The sequence below is a fragment of the Amblyomma maculatum genome, chromosome 2, assembly GCF_055883805.1.
Source record: "Amblyomma maculatum isolate TAMU_Amacu chromosome 2, ASM5588380v1, whole genome shotgun sequence".
In the NCBI taxonomy this organism is placed as follows: domain Eukaryota; kingdom Metazoa; phylum Arthropoda; class Arachnida; order Ixodida; family Ixodidae; genus Amblyomma; species Amblyomma maculatum.
This window is the reverse complement of record NC_139345.1, coordinates 31,342,904-31,358,816: the sequence shown is the minus strand read 5'-3', so window position 1 is coordinate 31,358,816 and position 15,913 is coordinate 31,342,904. Positions and strand designations below refer to the sequence as shown.

At 44.7% G+C, this 15,913-nt stretch overlaps 1 protein-coding gene across 8 annotated transcripts in view; it reads right to left on the bottom strand.

Annotated features, from left to right (window-relative positions):
• Positions 1 to 15,913, bottom strand: part of LOC146198282 (parathyroid hormone/parathyroid hormone-related peptide receptor-like) — a 350,560-nt gene that overhangs the window by 51,739 nt on the left and 282,908 nt on the right. For all 8 annotated transcript variants that reach the window (XM_084593693.1, XM_084593694.1, XM_084593695.1 and 5 more), the window contains 2 exons: positions 14,936 to 15,030; positions 12,514 to 12,652 (listed from right to left, as the gene is read on the bottom strand). In XM_084593693.1, coding sequence (XP_084449819.1) covers positions 12,514 to 12,652; positions 14,936 to 15,030 — 234 coding nt within the window. The remainder of the gene's footprint in view (positions 1 to 12,513; positions 12,653 to 14,935; positions 15,031 to 15,913) is intronic.

Sequence of the window (15,913 nt, the reverse complement as noted above, 5' to 3'; positions counted from 1 at the left end):
CCTGTCGGAAGCGTACCTTTCGCGCAGAAGACATTTGCGGCAACAAAATTCCCGAGACTGGTGATAGGGTACGGGCGCTTTTCAACGCTAGTACTGGGAGCAACGAAAAAAATAAAAGGCGACGCCACGAAAAGCTGCGAAAAAAGGATATGGCGACACTAGAGTGGCTTCGTCTTTCGCTCACCGCGAAACAAGACACACGTGCAGAACTGCAAGCTTAAAACTTTCATTGTCCAGGAGAAGGGGGCTTTTCAAATGCTGGAAGAGAATCCAGTTGCGGGGGAGCTAACAGCGATGAACTGGGAACGTCGCACTCTGGGGGGATTCGCTCGAACGGAGTGGAAAGCCTTGCCAGAGGAACCAGTTCGTAAAAATAGCACAAAAGAAGAGACGCAGGAGCTCACGAGAGAGTGGCCATCCGGGAGGCTTGACGTAAGCTCACGCGGGAAATCGAAGAAGCAAAGTGCTTTCTGGCCGAGCACTGAAGACCCACTACAGCAAATCTAAGCCTCAAGGAAGGTGAAACGAAAACGTTTACTAAACATAGCAGCCGAGAATAGTGAAGCCACATGGTCGAGATATTTTATTTCTCTCTGTAACAGAAGCTTCACGCTTTCGTGCAAGGCTTTCGTTTCTGGCGAAGTGAAATTTTTTTTCTCCTACGGGGAAACGTCCTCGAATCGCTTTATTATTTATGAGGTCAAAGGGGATGACCCGGTCCACTCAGACCTTTCTTGTTTATTGCGTAGCGCTCACATAATGCAGCTTACTGCCTGATCTTCCGGAATGTGCAACCACTGGTTCTCAGCCATTCTTTAACAGTACCAGTTTAGAGATGTCCATGCTTGCTTTGGCGGTCAAGGTGCGGTGCCATTAGCGCTTCTGCGAAACTAAACCTGCTGGAGAGGCTCAATCGGCCGGCAGTGACTTGAAGGCGTCCAGGCGTGGTGTAGCTTGAGTTCTTTCACTGCGTCACTTTGTCTGCAATTCCGAGATCAAAAGCTATGTTTTCATCTCGGAATCGAGAACAGGAGTGCCATACTCGCTATGGACTGCACGTAGGTCTTATATTTCCAGATTATGATAAAAAAAACACCGACAAATGCCCGCCAGTAAAAACAAAAAAAGAAACATGCAATCAGTTCAAACCGTACAGAGCCCATGTGTAGGTACATCTAGGCTCACCCCCGACAGTTCTCGGCACGAAGCATCCCTGTTATTTCTCTTTCCAAAACTGCAATGCTTTGAGATATTTATTACAGCACAGCCGATATTTAAAGCTCATGCCGACAAGAATATGTCAGCAAAGCTTCATTGCTTCCTTTAATGAGCGCAGTGCACATGGCTGAGGACCCAAAAGTAGGAAGCTTAAACAATTCTTGGAGAAGATTTGTCATTAGTAGCGAATTGAGCTCGTCGATAAGGAGGACTGTTATTTTTACCTGCGGTGAAGAAAGCTCAAAGTCGGTCGAGCTCGGAGGCAAAGGGATTAGCTACCTCGTAGGAGGGTCTTCGATCACGGCGCTCGTTTACTGTTGCTGCATTCCTTTTTATCACTTTCTCACAAGCAGAGGCAGTCAAAGAGAGAGCAGGCAACCGCTAAACGCGCTTGTCTAAACTAAATTAATCTTCGCAATTACTTCTTATCACGACCTTTCAATACGACGCGTCTACCCCGTTAAGCAAGTAAAAAAGGAATAAAGCATACGAGATTCGTACTATTTTTATGGGAAGCTTGTCGCTCCGCTGAACAGAAACAGCGCCATCGTAAAGCACTAGAGATGTGCGAATACTCAACATTTTGAATACGAATCGAATATGTTTGCTAGATTCGTATTTGTACTCGAAATATGTGTACACCGAAAATTTTCGTTTTCAACGCAGTTTTCACTGCAAGCTTCACCACAATATTTAGCCGCGTTGACTGTGCAGTGAAGCATTATCAAAACGCGACGGGGTCGTTTAGTCAACAGGGACCATCTCTTTGTGAACAGTGCCTTGCCGACAGTATCCGCTAAGGGAAGCACTTGGCGAAACATAGAAAAACATCATTCTCACTTGGGTTTTATCTCAAATGCAGATAGCTATCATGCTGGTGTTCATCAGATAAAATTAGTGTGATGCGAACGAGTTTAGGGAGTTTTTTTTTTTTTTTTTTTCAGGCTCATTTGATACTTAGAGCTTTCAGTTAATTCGGACATTTTTTCTGGTCCCTCGAAGGCTGAATTACGATGTTTTACTGTATTCTGTAGCAATATGACAGCTGCACATGGTTTCGTTCAGATCCATCGTATACAAAAAAAAAAAAAAAGAAGAAAAACACCAGTATACGTAATCCTGTAAAATATCCACATTAGATTTCTCAAAAGGTTATACGTTTCTCTACTATTCTAGTATAATTTTATTTCCAATTATCATGTGAGTTTATAAATAAACAAGATGAAAAGTGCTTGCTATTTTTAATTGTCTATTCTTGTATCATTGATCACATATTCGATGAGTTCGATTCGATGTTCGAAGGAATTTTTTCCCACATTCGTAATCGATTCGTAGTGCGTGGACTGCCTTATAAATGTGGTAGATAAGGGTCGAAAGTTGTAATCTGATGCATTGCATTTACAGCAATCCACAATGTGCTCAAGCAAGTTCTTTAGGAAGGCCCAGTGGAGTATCCATTATGAATTGTAGTTCCCACGTGAATCCTGAAACGACGCCGCCCAAATTGATAACCCTTGTGTAAAACTGAACTGCCACAACAATTTGCTTATTGAAAATAGATTTGCATGCTCGTATGAGAGGACAGTTTCAGCCTCTCGCGGCTTCCGCAACTGATCAAAACCAATCAATCTTACCGCTGTATCGATTCTCTGATTTATGCGAAGCGTATACAAATTGTTCGGTCGAAAAGGCGTCGCCCTCTCCGTTGCCGTCGCCGCGATCCAGAAATGAGGAAAAAAAAAAAACATGCAGGAAAAATTATGCTCGTGTTTTCGGATCAAAATTTTGACGCAATCATTTGCTGTGCAGCTTTCAGGATGGTGTCATACCGTTTCGGTTCCCACTTAGCGTCTATCCGATAGTCAAATTGGAGGCTAGTTTGAGGAAGGGACTCTAACCAATGGTATGTGCAGAATTGGTCAAAAGTGCTGAAACCAAAAGATTTTCGCCTCAGCCGTAAAATGAAGCCATCACGGCGCCATTAAATATTAGAGGGCCGTGAAATGCTATGAGATAGTTCCTTGTTGTGATACGAAATCATTTTCTAGCATTTTAAATACCTTTAAGCCTTTAATGATGACATGATGGCTCCATTGTTTGGCTGAGACGAAACTCCTTTGGTTTCAGGACTTTCGACAAAGAATGTACCTTCAAATGTATGCCGTTCATTACAAGTGTAGGTGTCTACCGAGAAGTGAGACAGAAGCTGCGTCTTTCCTTGACCTAAAACCAAACCAAGTACATATTATTTGCTAAACTTTGGCAGCTGTCTCAATGTAGCGAAATTAAAAGGCGGTGTTAAAGGCGCTGTTCGGGAGCTTAAGCGTCCTCCTAATGTTGTCTTCGAATTAACGCTCTTTTGATAACTAAATGCGTGCGCCCAGCCCGCATTGTCCCGATTATCTTTGCAAGTATCAAGTACTAGCACTGAAAGAGCATTCTCGAGGTTGTCTGCTGTCAGCATAAACATGCTAAGGCAACGAAAACAAAGGTAACAATCGTACTACTGCAAACAAATGTGCATACAGTGTGCGCCAATGACGCAAAAAAGCACAAAAAAAGAAACAAAGCTATTTAATTCGGACCCCTTTTTTTAAGCATTAGAAACACTCTTCTTTTTTTTTTTTCGCCTGCAATAACAGCTGTTAGCGTTTTTACTGTCCAACGCGTCAAAGAAAACAAATTTCTGAAAAGAAAAATCAGAATCTATTGCTTAACGTTCCCTTATTTAGAAACTCATATAAGATCCTCACTTCTTACGACTTTCGCCGGAGTGCGGTTTATACACGAGCTATGGCTTCATGAATCATAGAATACATATGTCGTTGCCACTCTCGCACAGAATAGTACAACAGCTCGTAGCAAGTTGCAAACTCGTTTTTTCTCTATTGATTACCGCTTTAGCTCTTGCTGGTATCCAGTGACGTCACCACATCAGCTTGATTACCGTGCGTTCCTGTGCGCACGCGCCCAGACGTGGATTACCGTGCTTCTTGGCGTAACCAATCACACTAAGCTTGAAGGTCGCAGGCACCTACCGACTGCCATCGACGGATCACGGGAGGTAGTGAACTGCGCCCATCTCGAATTTCGGGATAGAGAATAGAAATGTCGGTAAGTGCGCGACTTCCACAGAAAGAATCCAGAGTGGCTCCTGCAGCGTGCGGATAATTACACAACTTGAGTGGGTTTATGGCTGGAAAATTCCCTACGTGCGCCTACTGCGGAAAGGGGTGGTGAGGGAGAAAGTGAGCTAAGAAGAGGAGTGGAGACATCAGAGTGGCGCGCACGCGCCGAATGCCACTCTTCCGTGGAAGTGGCTGGGCGCAAGCTTCCCTCGACGGGTTAACGACACCTGCAGTGCTTGTGGATGTCTTTCATGAAGTAGGGCATTTGGTGAGTGGCGTATAAGACGTCGAAGACGTGCGGTTAGGCCGTCGAGCTACGAACAGCGACGTCTGGCCCGTCAGAATGCGTATTATGTGCCGTGCCATGCAAAGGCGAAATAAAGTCTAGCGCAACCAATTTCGCCCTGATCGGCACGTCGATCGCCTGCTAGTTTTCTCTCCGATTTATGCGTCCCAAAAAAGGGAGGGGTTGGGAGGGATATTCACGATTTTCAGGAGTGTTAAGCAATGTAGTAGTTTCTACTGTGCATGGAAAATGCAAAGTGTAAGGTGACTCCTGCTCGGTTAGAATGTTGGGCACGTCTGAGTTGCTTCATTACTTGCGGCCATATCTGAGTTGGTTTTTAGTTTGCAGTTTTGGCAGATATGTCCCATTAAGCGGTTTGATGAAAATTTGGTCGTCTCTGCTGCTGGATATCTACAAGGTTGTGCCGATGAATCAAGACAGCCTCTGCTTGAACGGCAAGTTGTAATACAATGATTACGCCTAGGGAAATATTGCAAAACGCAAAGATAAACTCCCGACCAAAATCTTAGGCTGCAAGCCGCATTTTCTTTCCGTCCCTGAAGCCACGTTGACTGGGAGCATTTGAGAAATAATTCACGATATATTTCTCAAGACAGCCCTATCTGGAACTACAATCGAAACTGGCATTCTATGCAAGGATTCTACCAAATGCAGGATAACGGAGATGCAACCGCCTCTATGTTTTCATTATAAACATTCAGTTCAGCCAAAACGGTTAAATGATTTATTACTGTAGTTTAGTTAATTAGACGGATTATGGTGACATTACTAATTTCAACGATTTCTCTATGGTAGCTGTGGGCAAAGATGGATTTCCCTTACCTTTATCGTTCAATTTTAAGAAATTCGTGAAGCTTAATTTTGATCGGTCTCTATGTTGCTTAACTTTGTGAGGGCCCTTTACTGTGTCCGTGGTGTTTTCTAGCTTATCATTAAATGAGAGTAATGTTCATGTCAGTGCCGTCTACAGTGTTTGTACATTGCATAACCCTAGCCAATTTATAACTTTAGCCAGGAGTAACTGAAAAACCTTTGCTTGGGTGCTCGACGTCTGCCATCTGTACAGGACGCGACCCTGGCACTCTAGCTCACTTGGAACGTTCGAAAAACTTCAAGGGAACAACCTGAGATATGTCAGCGTACAGGACTCAGCACGCTCACTTAAAAGCCTGTGCGGCAATGTGGGCGTACTTATATAACACAGGGGAACGCTTGTTTGGATGGACCCGCAAGCAAGCACCTAATCAGTGACGCTGGTGCAGCCAGCACAAGGAACAACCGGCTGCCCGTAAGCAATTTAACACTTGGGAGCACTGGGGAGGTTTTCAAATGAATGATGTCCCGTCGGTCGTTGCTGAGTTGACAGAACGAATTTGCACTCCTGAAATTTTTTCTACGAGGTGATGAGTGCGGGAGAGAAAGAAAAAGAAAACAGGAAAGCAAGCAAAGAAAGAATAAAAAAGTTAGATCTTTCCACAGATGTCAAGACTGGCGGAAGCTATTACGAGTTAACTGTCACTGCGCATTGAAAGAACACGAAATCGAAGACGACTTGCACAAGCGAAGCCAGAGGAGTTGCGCCGAGCGTAGAACAGCGGAGACCTTTGCATGTTCTTTCTCCGAGACGAGAGTAGAAAAAGGAATCCCAAAGATGAAAGACTGGCGAAGCCCGGACAGGCGGAACTATGCTGGGTGATATAAATGAAAACAAGAAAATTTTCTGAAATAATTTTAAGAAAAAATTATTTTAGAAAACAACAACAACAACAACAACAACATAACATTTGACCGGGGTAGACTTGTCAAGTTTCATTTAAGAAACTCTTAAAAGGAGATGGAAGCAGAAGTGAAAGAGGGCAAGAAACCAAATTCCAGGAGAAAAGGAGACACAGTAAGCAGCTGCTACAAATCTTAAAAGAACAGCAGAAAAAACAGGCAAGGAAAACCGAGCATGACGGGAAAAAAGTGTAGACCAGCAACTCTAACCAACGGATTGTTGACTGCGACGTCGACCAATGGCGCCGCCTTCCAGAGTTGCAGCAGCAGCGGCACGGCAGTGACCTCGGCTACGTCACTTCTCCTCAGATATCTTCCCTCAGTTGACAAATCTAAGTGCAGCAACCACAGATCAAAGGTTTCCCACACATTTACGACGGATTCCTTGACGTTTAAGTGTCTTTGTAAACAAGGTGATTGACAGCCTCGCCCTCGAAGCGCTGCCTGCTAGTAGCATCATGAAAAGTCCCACATGATTACACGGGACTTTTTCAGAGAGATCTTCATAAGCTCTTTCAGATCTCTGCTTTGTTCGCCTAACCAACTAAATATGTCCAAGGAGCTACACTAACCTCGCAGTTCATGCTGGCGAAAGGCGCATGTCGCAAGGGCCGGTAACTGCCAGGCACGCATCTGCCACTCCGCAGGCACGCTCGGTGCCTAATCAGAACGGATCACGCATGCGCAGCAGACGGATGTTTGTTTTCAGCAATCTTTGTTGCGCATTAACACTTTCATTATCATCATCATCATCATAATCATAATCATAATCATCATCATCATCATCATCATCATCATCATCATCATCATCATCATCATCAGCCGGGCTTACCCACTGCAGGACGAAGGCCTCTCCCATACTCCTCCAATTAATCCGGTCTTGTAGTAGATGCATCCAATTGACCCCTGCGGACTTCTCAACCTCATCCGCCCACTTAACTTTCAACCGTCCCCTGCTACGCTTTCCTTTTCTTGGAATTTAATTTGTTACCCTAAGCGACCATCAATTTTTTTTTTTCGAAGAGTTTGCCACAAGGCATACGTTGAGAAAGGGGGAATGGGATGCAGGAGATAGAAAGTTAAAAGAAGGAGTGAAGTCCAGTTGCGCTTATGTATTCGAGAAGGTTGGCAGTATAGCGATTGTCCATTGTCCATTTCTCATAATCACTATCGCGATTCCACCGCAGGCCCACCTTCATGATTATCCGTTGCCTAATGTGAGTCGTTGATGGACACGTCCACAACAAGCGACCATCAATTGTCCTCTCTGCGCACTACATGCCCATTTATTCTTCTTGATTTCCACTAGAATGTCATTAACTCCAGTTATTTCTCGGACCCCCTCTGCACACTTCTTTTCTTTTAACGTTACACCTACCATTTTTCGTTCCATAGCCATTTGCGTTGTCCTCAACTTAAGTAGAAACCTTTTCGTCATATAGCCTTCACATTTTAGCCCCATAGGCGAGTAGAGGTAAGATGCAACTGTTGTATACTTTCCTCATGAGTGATACCGGTAAGCTGCTAGTCATAATCTGCGAATACTTGCCAAACGCGCTCCATCCCAATTTTATTCTCCTAGTCATTTCCCTTTCATGGTGCGGATCTGCTGTTACTACCTGTCCTAAGTAGACATCTTCCGGTGCTTCGCCACCTATTATGAACTGCTGTTCCTTCCAGAGGCTGTTGAACATATTTCAGGCCTACCTTTCTGCTATTCCTGTCTAGGTAATTAATCATTCTTTGCAGTTCCTCCTCTGAGTTACTTAGCAAGGATTCCATTCAGCCGGAAATCCCACTCATGGCAGAATTAACACAAGGTTCATCCTAGTATATGCTGCTATCAACAAAACCTTCAATCGCATCCCCAGCCTGGCAATTAGCAGTCGGTGCAAAAAGGGATCGATTTTCAGAAACGAGGAGGGCGGACCAGGATTGCTAAGAAGGGCACCGCAAGGCACATAAATGCCAAAAAGAGCGGCGCGGGCCGCGGAGTTAATACCGTAGCCCCCTGCGGCATTGGCTCGCGCATAGTTGTTGCTAAAAAAACAAAAGACTTCTTTGGGTGGTTGCCTTTTATCGGATGCAAAAAAAAAAAAAAAAGAAGAAAAAGCGCAGGCGATTTTCCGCGTTCCGTCATTTTTCGTCTGCGTCAGTTGCCTAGTGCCGCATTGAGTTCAAACAGACAGCCAAATTATCATTATCATCTAGGCAGCCACTAGACTCACAAGCCGCACTTCGCAAATTTATGTACCGTGAGGAGTCTGTTTCCGAGGTAAAGATACAGAGCATAAACTAAAAACATTGTTCACCAAGTATGAAGGAAAGTAATGCGGATTTAAGAAACTGTGCGGTATTTACGTCGAATAGCTTTGTTTTTCGACGCGTTGCTGGCAAAACTGCTGACAGGACAGACTCACTCATAGTCACTTGCGTTCTGTCGTAAAGCTCCTGAAAAACTCAGCCCACGTGAAATACGGCGTAATAAAACCGCAGGTTCCATCTGAGGTCTGCTTCTTCGTCAGGATTCAAGCAGAGAAAAAAAGTTTAGTGCTTGACCCGCAAGCCTCAAGAGAAGTAGGCCGTAAGGGTACTGCGGTACAGAGAACCTGGAAAAGTTAGTGCAAGTTTACATCCTGCCTTTTTCTTGAATGCCAAAAAGCTGCCACAAGTAAAACATGGACAGAAGAAAAAAAGAAAACACGGTAGTGGAAGCCACATTATTGCAAGCGGTTGTCCGGACTCCGAAAACTAAAATGCAAATAAGTTCTTTCAAAGCGGCCAGCGTCTACAGCTTGAGCGCAAGCACGCACCTGAATGCATTAAACACCCAGTAGCAGACGACATGGGCCGGTTGTATGCAGCTGTCACGTCAGCGATCAACGGTTGCCACACCAGCAAGCTGGTTTAAGATTAGTAGGAAAAATTGATTTTAAAAACATCTACTGCGATGAATGAGCTCTAATTTAGAGAAAGTATAATTTCACGTATGTGGATTGAAATCGAATATGAATTTATCTTCAAATTACAACTGTCATGATTCCTTTTAGACGTTAGAAAAATACGTTTTATTCTTTGTATCTAAGTGCCATATGTTGAAGAATGTGTTGCTTCCATTAAAAAAAAGAGCCATTTTATGCTTCTGTAAACAATTCAAGAGCAATATGAAAAGCTAAAAGCATTGCATTACCTAAAGATTAAGAACAAATTAGACATGAATTCACTGTTAGTCGAATACTGCCAAGAGAGAGTTCAATACTTACAGCGTATTTCTTTCGCAAGCTGTAATAAAACGGTTTGCGACTGCGGCTAGTTCAAAGCGTCCTCCTCGTGGCTTTCAAAAAACGCATGCGTAACAAATATAACGCGGCTGGAACGTGCGATCATATATTTTGTTTTTGGTTGAGCGTACCCTGAAGAAAAATTTAATTACATCGCACTCTCCGCTGAGAAGACGGCGGGTTCATCGGCTGGCATTTAATGCGATTAACGCAAACAGCGACGGCGATGAGCCGGCTGTTCCGTGGCTTCCTGCTGCGCAGATACCATCCCGCACTATAGATTCCCTAGCTTCTTTTTGGTTTGTCTGGAATGAAGGCGAGCGAGGCCAGATGACCCCAGAAGACAAGGGCGAATCGAAAATCTTAAGGTATAAGTCGACAACACTTAAAATATATCTGATAGTCGCATAAACTGCGTCCACGGTATTAGCTTTCTTAGTAAGTGGGTTTCTCATCTTGCAGCCGACAAGGCAAAGTCAGAAGCCGTAATGCATTTTTCTGAAAAGTCCGTTACGCACCGGCTTCTTCAAAAGAGTGCAGGAGACCGCGTTTTGAAGTGAAAAGCTTCACTACGCTAATCAACACCGCGCTTCGAGTGAGCCGGAGTATGTCGGAACACGAGTGATGTCACGCACGGCGCAGATTGTTGCGACTGAAGGAAGAAGGAAAAGAAAATGCACGGGCCTGCTACTGGCTCTGTAGCTGAGCCACCTCCGCTGCCTGATTGATTGATTGAGGAAGGGAAAGACGCGCGGTAACTGTTTCACTTGTTTTCTGCGGACACCTCAGCCGCGTCGTAAGGGAAGGGAGGAAGGTGGGAGTGAAAGTGGAAAGAGAGAAAGAGGAGCCGTAGTGGAGGGCTACGGAGTAATTTCGACCACCTGGGGATCTTTAACGTGCGCTGACATCGCACAGCACACGGACGCCTCTTCGTTTCGCCTCCATCGAAACGCAGCCGCCGAGGTCGGGTTCGAACCCGGGTACTCCGGCACAGTAGTCGGGCGTCTTACCACTGCACCACCCCGGCGGGGCCCTCCGCTGCCTCGTGCGGACAGAAGAGAAAATAGAGAAGAAAAAAAAAAAGAAGAGCGGAGAGAAAGACACGCGTCGCAACAGCCGTCGTCTACCACCGAATCGTGTGGCCGCCGCCGACTCCATCACAAGTAAGGAAAGGCGCAGTACCTGTCACACTTGTTTCTGTGGACACCTGAACCGCGCCGTAAGGGAAGGTAGTAAGGTAGGAGTTAAAGTGGAAAGGGAGAAAGGAGTGTCGTAGTGGAGTGCTAAGGAGTAATTTCGACCACCTGAGGATCTTTAACGTGAGCTTACGTTAAAGATCCCCAGGTGGTCGAAATTACTCCTTAGCACTCCACTACCGGCCCCGCCGGGGTGGCGCAGTGGTAAGACGCCCGACTACTGTTCCGAAGTTCCCGGGTTCGAACCCGACCTCGGCGGCTGCGTTTCGATGGAGGCGAAACGAAGTGGCGTCCGTGTGCTGTGCGATGTCAGCGCACGTTAAAGATCCCCAGGTGGTCGAAATTACTCCGTAGCCCTCCACTACGGCTCCCCTTTCTCTCTCTTTGCACTTTCACTCCCACCTTCCTCCCTTCCCTTACGGCGCGGTTCAGGTGTCCACAGAGCAAGTGTGACAGATACTGCGTCTTTCCCTTCCTGTGAACCAACCAACCAACCAACTCCACTACCGACTCCCCTTTCTCTCTTTTCACTTTCCTTCCAAGCATCCACAGTTGTTAGGCACGAGAGCATAGCGCCGTGCCAGCCGTAAACATGACATTGAAATAAGAGTAGACACGAAGCGTCTTTGACATGCCGCCGATACATACACACCGATACAGAAGTGCTACCACGGGAGTTGGCTGAAAAGGAGCGAAGAAATGAAAGGCTGAAAGCTCAACGAGCGTCCGAGATACCTGAACAACGAGAAGAAAATCTCCCTAAACGGCGCACCAAAGCCGAGTCTGAAACGCCTAAAGCATAACCATAAGCTAAACCGTAAGCATATCCATAGCCTAAATCATAATGCATAACCATAAGCTTAACTGTAAGCATATCTATAGGCTAAATCATAAAGCATAACCATAAGCTAAACCATAACCATCAGCTAATATTTTCGCTTCGAGTTATAGCTAAGCTCCAGGCAATGTTTTTTTATGCTTTCGAGGGAGATCGCAAGCAAGTACCTTTACAGGCAGTATTTTCATCGAATGTCCTATGCGTTAAATCATGCTTTGTCATCTTAATTTGGCTGCACTGAAAAAAAAAAATTGTTAGAAAATACAGAGATGATGTTGTTCTGCCGTCAGTCCGTTTGAATGGCCCTCCATTTCTTTCTTTTTTTTTTTTTTTTTGACACCGGGACTGAGTTCACAGCGCCTCGTGGTTAGTTGTAACTACGCCGCCGCATCTGTTTGTTTTATACAGACCTGTCGCCATAAAACAAACATATTTTGGCGATAACACAATCTTTGTGAGTAAGCTTTTTCGTCGCTTCTGCTATCCTAGAGGGCAGCCACGTTTATCAGCTGAGACTTGGACAGAAGCGCTGTGGCATATTTACTGTATTGATGTTTCATTTTGCATATAGCTCAACACGTAATATCCGTCTTACCTAAAATGGGTCGAGCAGAGAGAGCAGCCTCACAGTGGTTTTTGTCTTTCTCTGACTTCAGTTCAACGAGTCATTTTGTAATTTTTCTTTTCTTTTTTTCTTTCCTTTGGTTGGCCTTGACCAAGTTTCCGCTTTGAAAGTACGCTGATTGTGTGAAACTTTGCGTGTACTTGCCTCTTTGCTGAAGTCGACGTTTCCGCTGAGTCCGACGCCCTCGACGAAGAGGGCGTCCTTGAGCAGGAAGGCGAGAGCACGAAGGATGAAGGAGATGAAGAGGTGCATGTGAAGGCTGTTGCGTGGGCAGCGTAGCCTCCTGCGAGCAGAGATCATACGATGCACACACTTCGCATATGCCACTTCGACCGACATACTGAAACTGGCCTGCGTGTCGACATATCGCCGCATTCGTACGACAGATACAGTATTATCGCTAGAAACAGCTCTGAGAAGCTAAGAAAATTTAATGATATGAAAGTTTTACCGTCACTTATTCCTGGAGGTGGATGTGCACTAGCATCCACTTCCGGTAGGTGAACACGGATTCCATTTCAACGCAGTCTTCGCTAGTTTTCATCGGCAGGCAAAACGTTTTGATTGAAAACTTCTCACGAATAAACTCGCCATTCGCTTTCGTAAGAAGAGCAGGGTCGCCAGCAAGAGCGACATGTTAAATTTTTATGAAATATAAAAGCAGGTAGTGTCGCTGCAAATAAAAATTGAATTTCACGTTTGCTCTTTCTATCAAACGTAAAATTTTGAGATTCGGCGATGCGCTCGAAAAGAATGAACTTCGACCTGAAATCTGCCAAGTTTACAGGAACAGGCGCCCCACAATGTCATTAATAGATATCTCCCAGGCATACGTAGCCCTTGGCAGAAGGCAGCGCAATGCCTTTAAGCTGAGTGTGAACCCCAAGAATGTAATCGAACTCGAAGAGAAATATTTCTTATTGAAAACGAACAGAGGATTATGTTTCTTCGCGGATTGGAAACGAACAGAGGATTATGTCTCTTGGCTTACAGGTGCGGTTTTTCTGTCTGCCTCTACCGAATTAAAAAAAAAAAAAAAAAAAAAGAAATTCCCCAGGCGCGTTTTCATCCTGGCTTTTGAAGCCACTCAAAAGTACCCTGATATTATGTAGTCATTGTTGTTTAATATAAAGGATTATCCGAATTATCCTAACGTTGCTATTAGAGGTTATATAACTCATCCGTAGAATTGTGCAGACTTCCAATGAATCGGAACATTATTTAGGAGTAGATTTATTATGTTACCTGTGCACTTGAACGAAACAGATAAAAAAAAAAAAAGCACCCTGCACGCAGAGTAGCATCGCATTTCTGCACTTACTCAGGTCGAAATCGGTTCCCTGAAACTTTCCTAACGCTAGAACTGACATTTCACGCGATGCGAAACCCTCTCCTGCGTTTATGGTGAATGTTTGGGTCCCGTACGCTGTCTTCAGAGCAGTGAGAGAGTTGAGTGACAGCGTTGTTTACGCAGCTTTTTGACGTGGTACTTCACTCGAGTTCGAGTGGCAGGAGGGAGTGTTTCTTTTTTGTACATCATCTTTACGGCGCCCCAAAACTTATTTGTAAATATCAGAAGCTAAATTTCTTATTTCAGTGTGGTCTAAGTCTGCTATCCATAAACGCCACGGGTAAGGAGGGAACGAGTTTGGGATGCTGTCGTTAAGCGCCGCATGCACGCCAGGACTTAAGCGGAATAAAATTTTCGACATCTACACTTTCACTGAAGTGGGCAGAAACATTTGATAAAGGTTTCATTTGTTATTTCTAATGAAAATGTTTTCAATAAACATAGTGGTTGGCGCAAAATCATAAATATTTCGACTTATCCTAGAAGTATTTAGGGGTCCTTCTAAAGTTTCCTTTCTTAAATTTTCCGCCGATTGCTTTTTTTTTTCAGATATGCAAGTAGTTCCCTCTGGGTAGGTATAAAACTGCCAGAGGGAACTAGGTAGAGGGTCGGAACTGGGTGGGTCTAGCACGTCGTGGTCAGCTGTGCTCCGGTCCGAGGAAGCATGTGAAAGAAAGATAAAATATCGAAAGCAGTGGTAAAGATTCCGCACTGCTTCCGCTAAGAATGGCTCTGACTTTACGCACTTGTTTTGCATCGAATACGAAGTGCGGAATGCATAAGCTTCATGCTATATGCATTCATATTGGACTGGTTCTAGAGGCTACTTCAAACTTTACCCTTCCCATTTGACTAGACTAGTTGCGCCTCAAATGCGTACCAAACACGGGAAACAAAAAAATTACGTTCTACAACGTTACAAACAATACTACAATCTGTTCTCTAAAAAAGTTGTGTTGCATTTTCAGGATGCCTTCCGTGCTTGAGGTTTTTGGTTCAGACGTGCCTCTAATGTCGCGAATGCTGTCCTCGAGTTTAATGAGCACGGTCTCCCGTCAGCAAGAATAGAACTGAATATCTAAGCTCACGGAGCTCTTATCAACGGCCGTGATGGCATGAGCTAATTTCAATCGGCACTCTTAATTTCTTCGTGAGACAATAAAAAAACTGGCGTGGACGTGCACATATGCACGCTCGAAATGACTGGTGACTTACTTTATGGACGACAGTATCACGAAGGCGGCGATTAGGGCGACTAGGGACACGGTGTAGCCAATTTTCGAGATGAGCTTGATGGTCTGAAGGTGAGGCTGCGGAGGAAGACAAGACAATACATACGCGCTTAAGAACGTTAGATAAACGTCAGTGTCACCAAACATGCGTTTGAGGTCACCGTAGAACTCGCTACGTTACTGCCCATGCCTGTACAGCTCCCCTTGGACCTGCCCTACCGTAAGCCGCTATAATTGCAGCCCTGAGAAGAATGACGTGTTTTCATTTGATGATATGCAGAAGATGATTGCGTTTAAACTGGAAATTAGGCGTCGGATGATGGTTGGGCCGAGGAATGTTTAAAACGGTTCGTGGTAATGTTGTCTTTCCATCATTCCGACTAGCCACGAGAGAGATGTCGCTGTGAATATATACAGTGCGACACGCGCTCGACCGAATGCGGCCCCCAAATTCCTCGTACCGCAGCGACGACGGGAATTGCGTTTCCGGAAGCCTAAGAACTGATATCAATTTTACTTACTTTGGTCTCCAAGCGTCTCAATAAGAAAATATCCTGGTTCTATGCAGGTGAGTCACATAAAATGACACTCCTCCTCACCACTATACTAATGCGTTTAAGTAACAGCCTAAAACATGGCTGTCAGATATTAGTTGACTAGCCGGCTAGTTAACACTTTTTAACTGTATCCTGATGCAATCTATCGCTGACACTGCCAAAGCTGAAGAAAGCGCTTTTCTTACTCAAGATGCCAATTATACATTCCTGCGGGATTTGGGTGAAACGTTCTGTATATAGTTAATACAGCGGAGTATGCGGCAGTAAACAGATGACTTTCCATATATTGTTTTATTTTTGTTTATTATTATTATTTTTTTTTGTGAGCGCGAAGGTCACCATGAACACGCAAGAGCGCTACCTTACTGAGTGGCACATTCGAGCTAATTCTAATCTATTCCAAT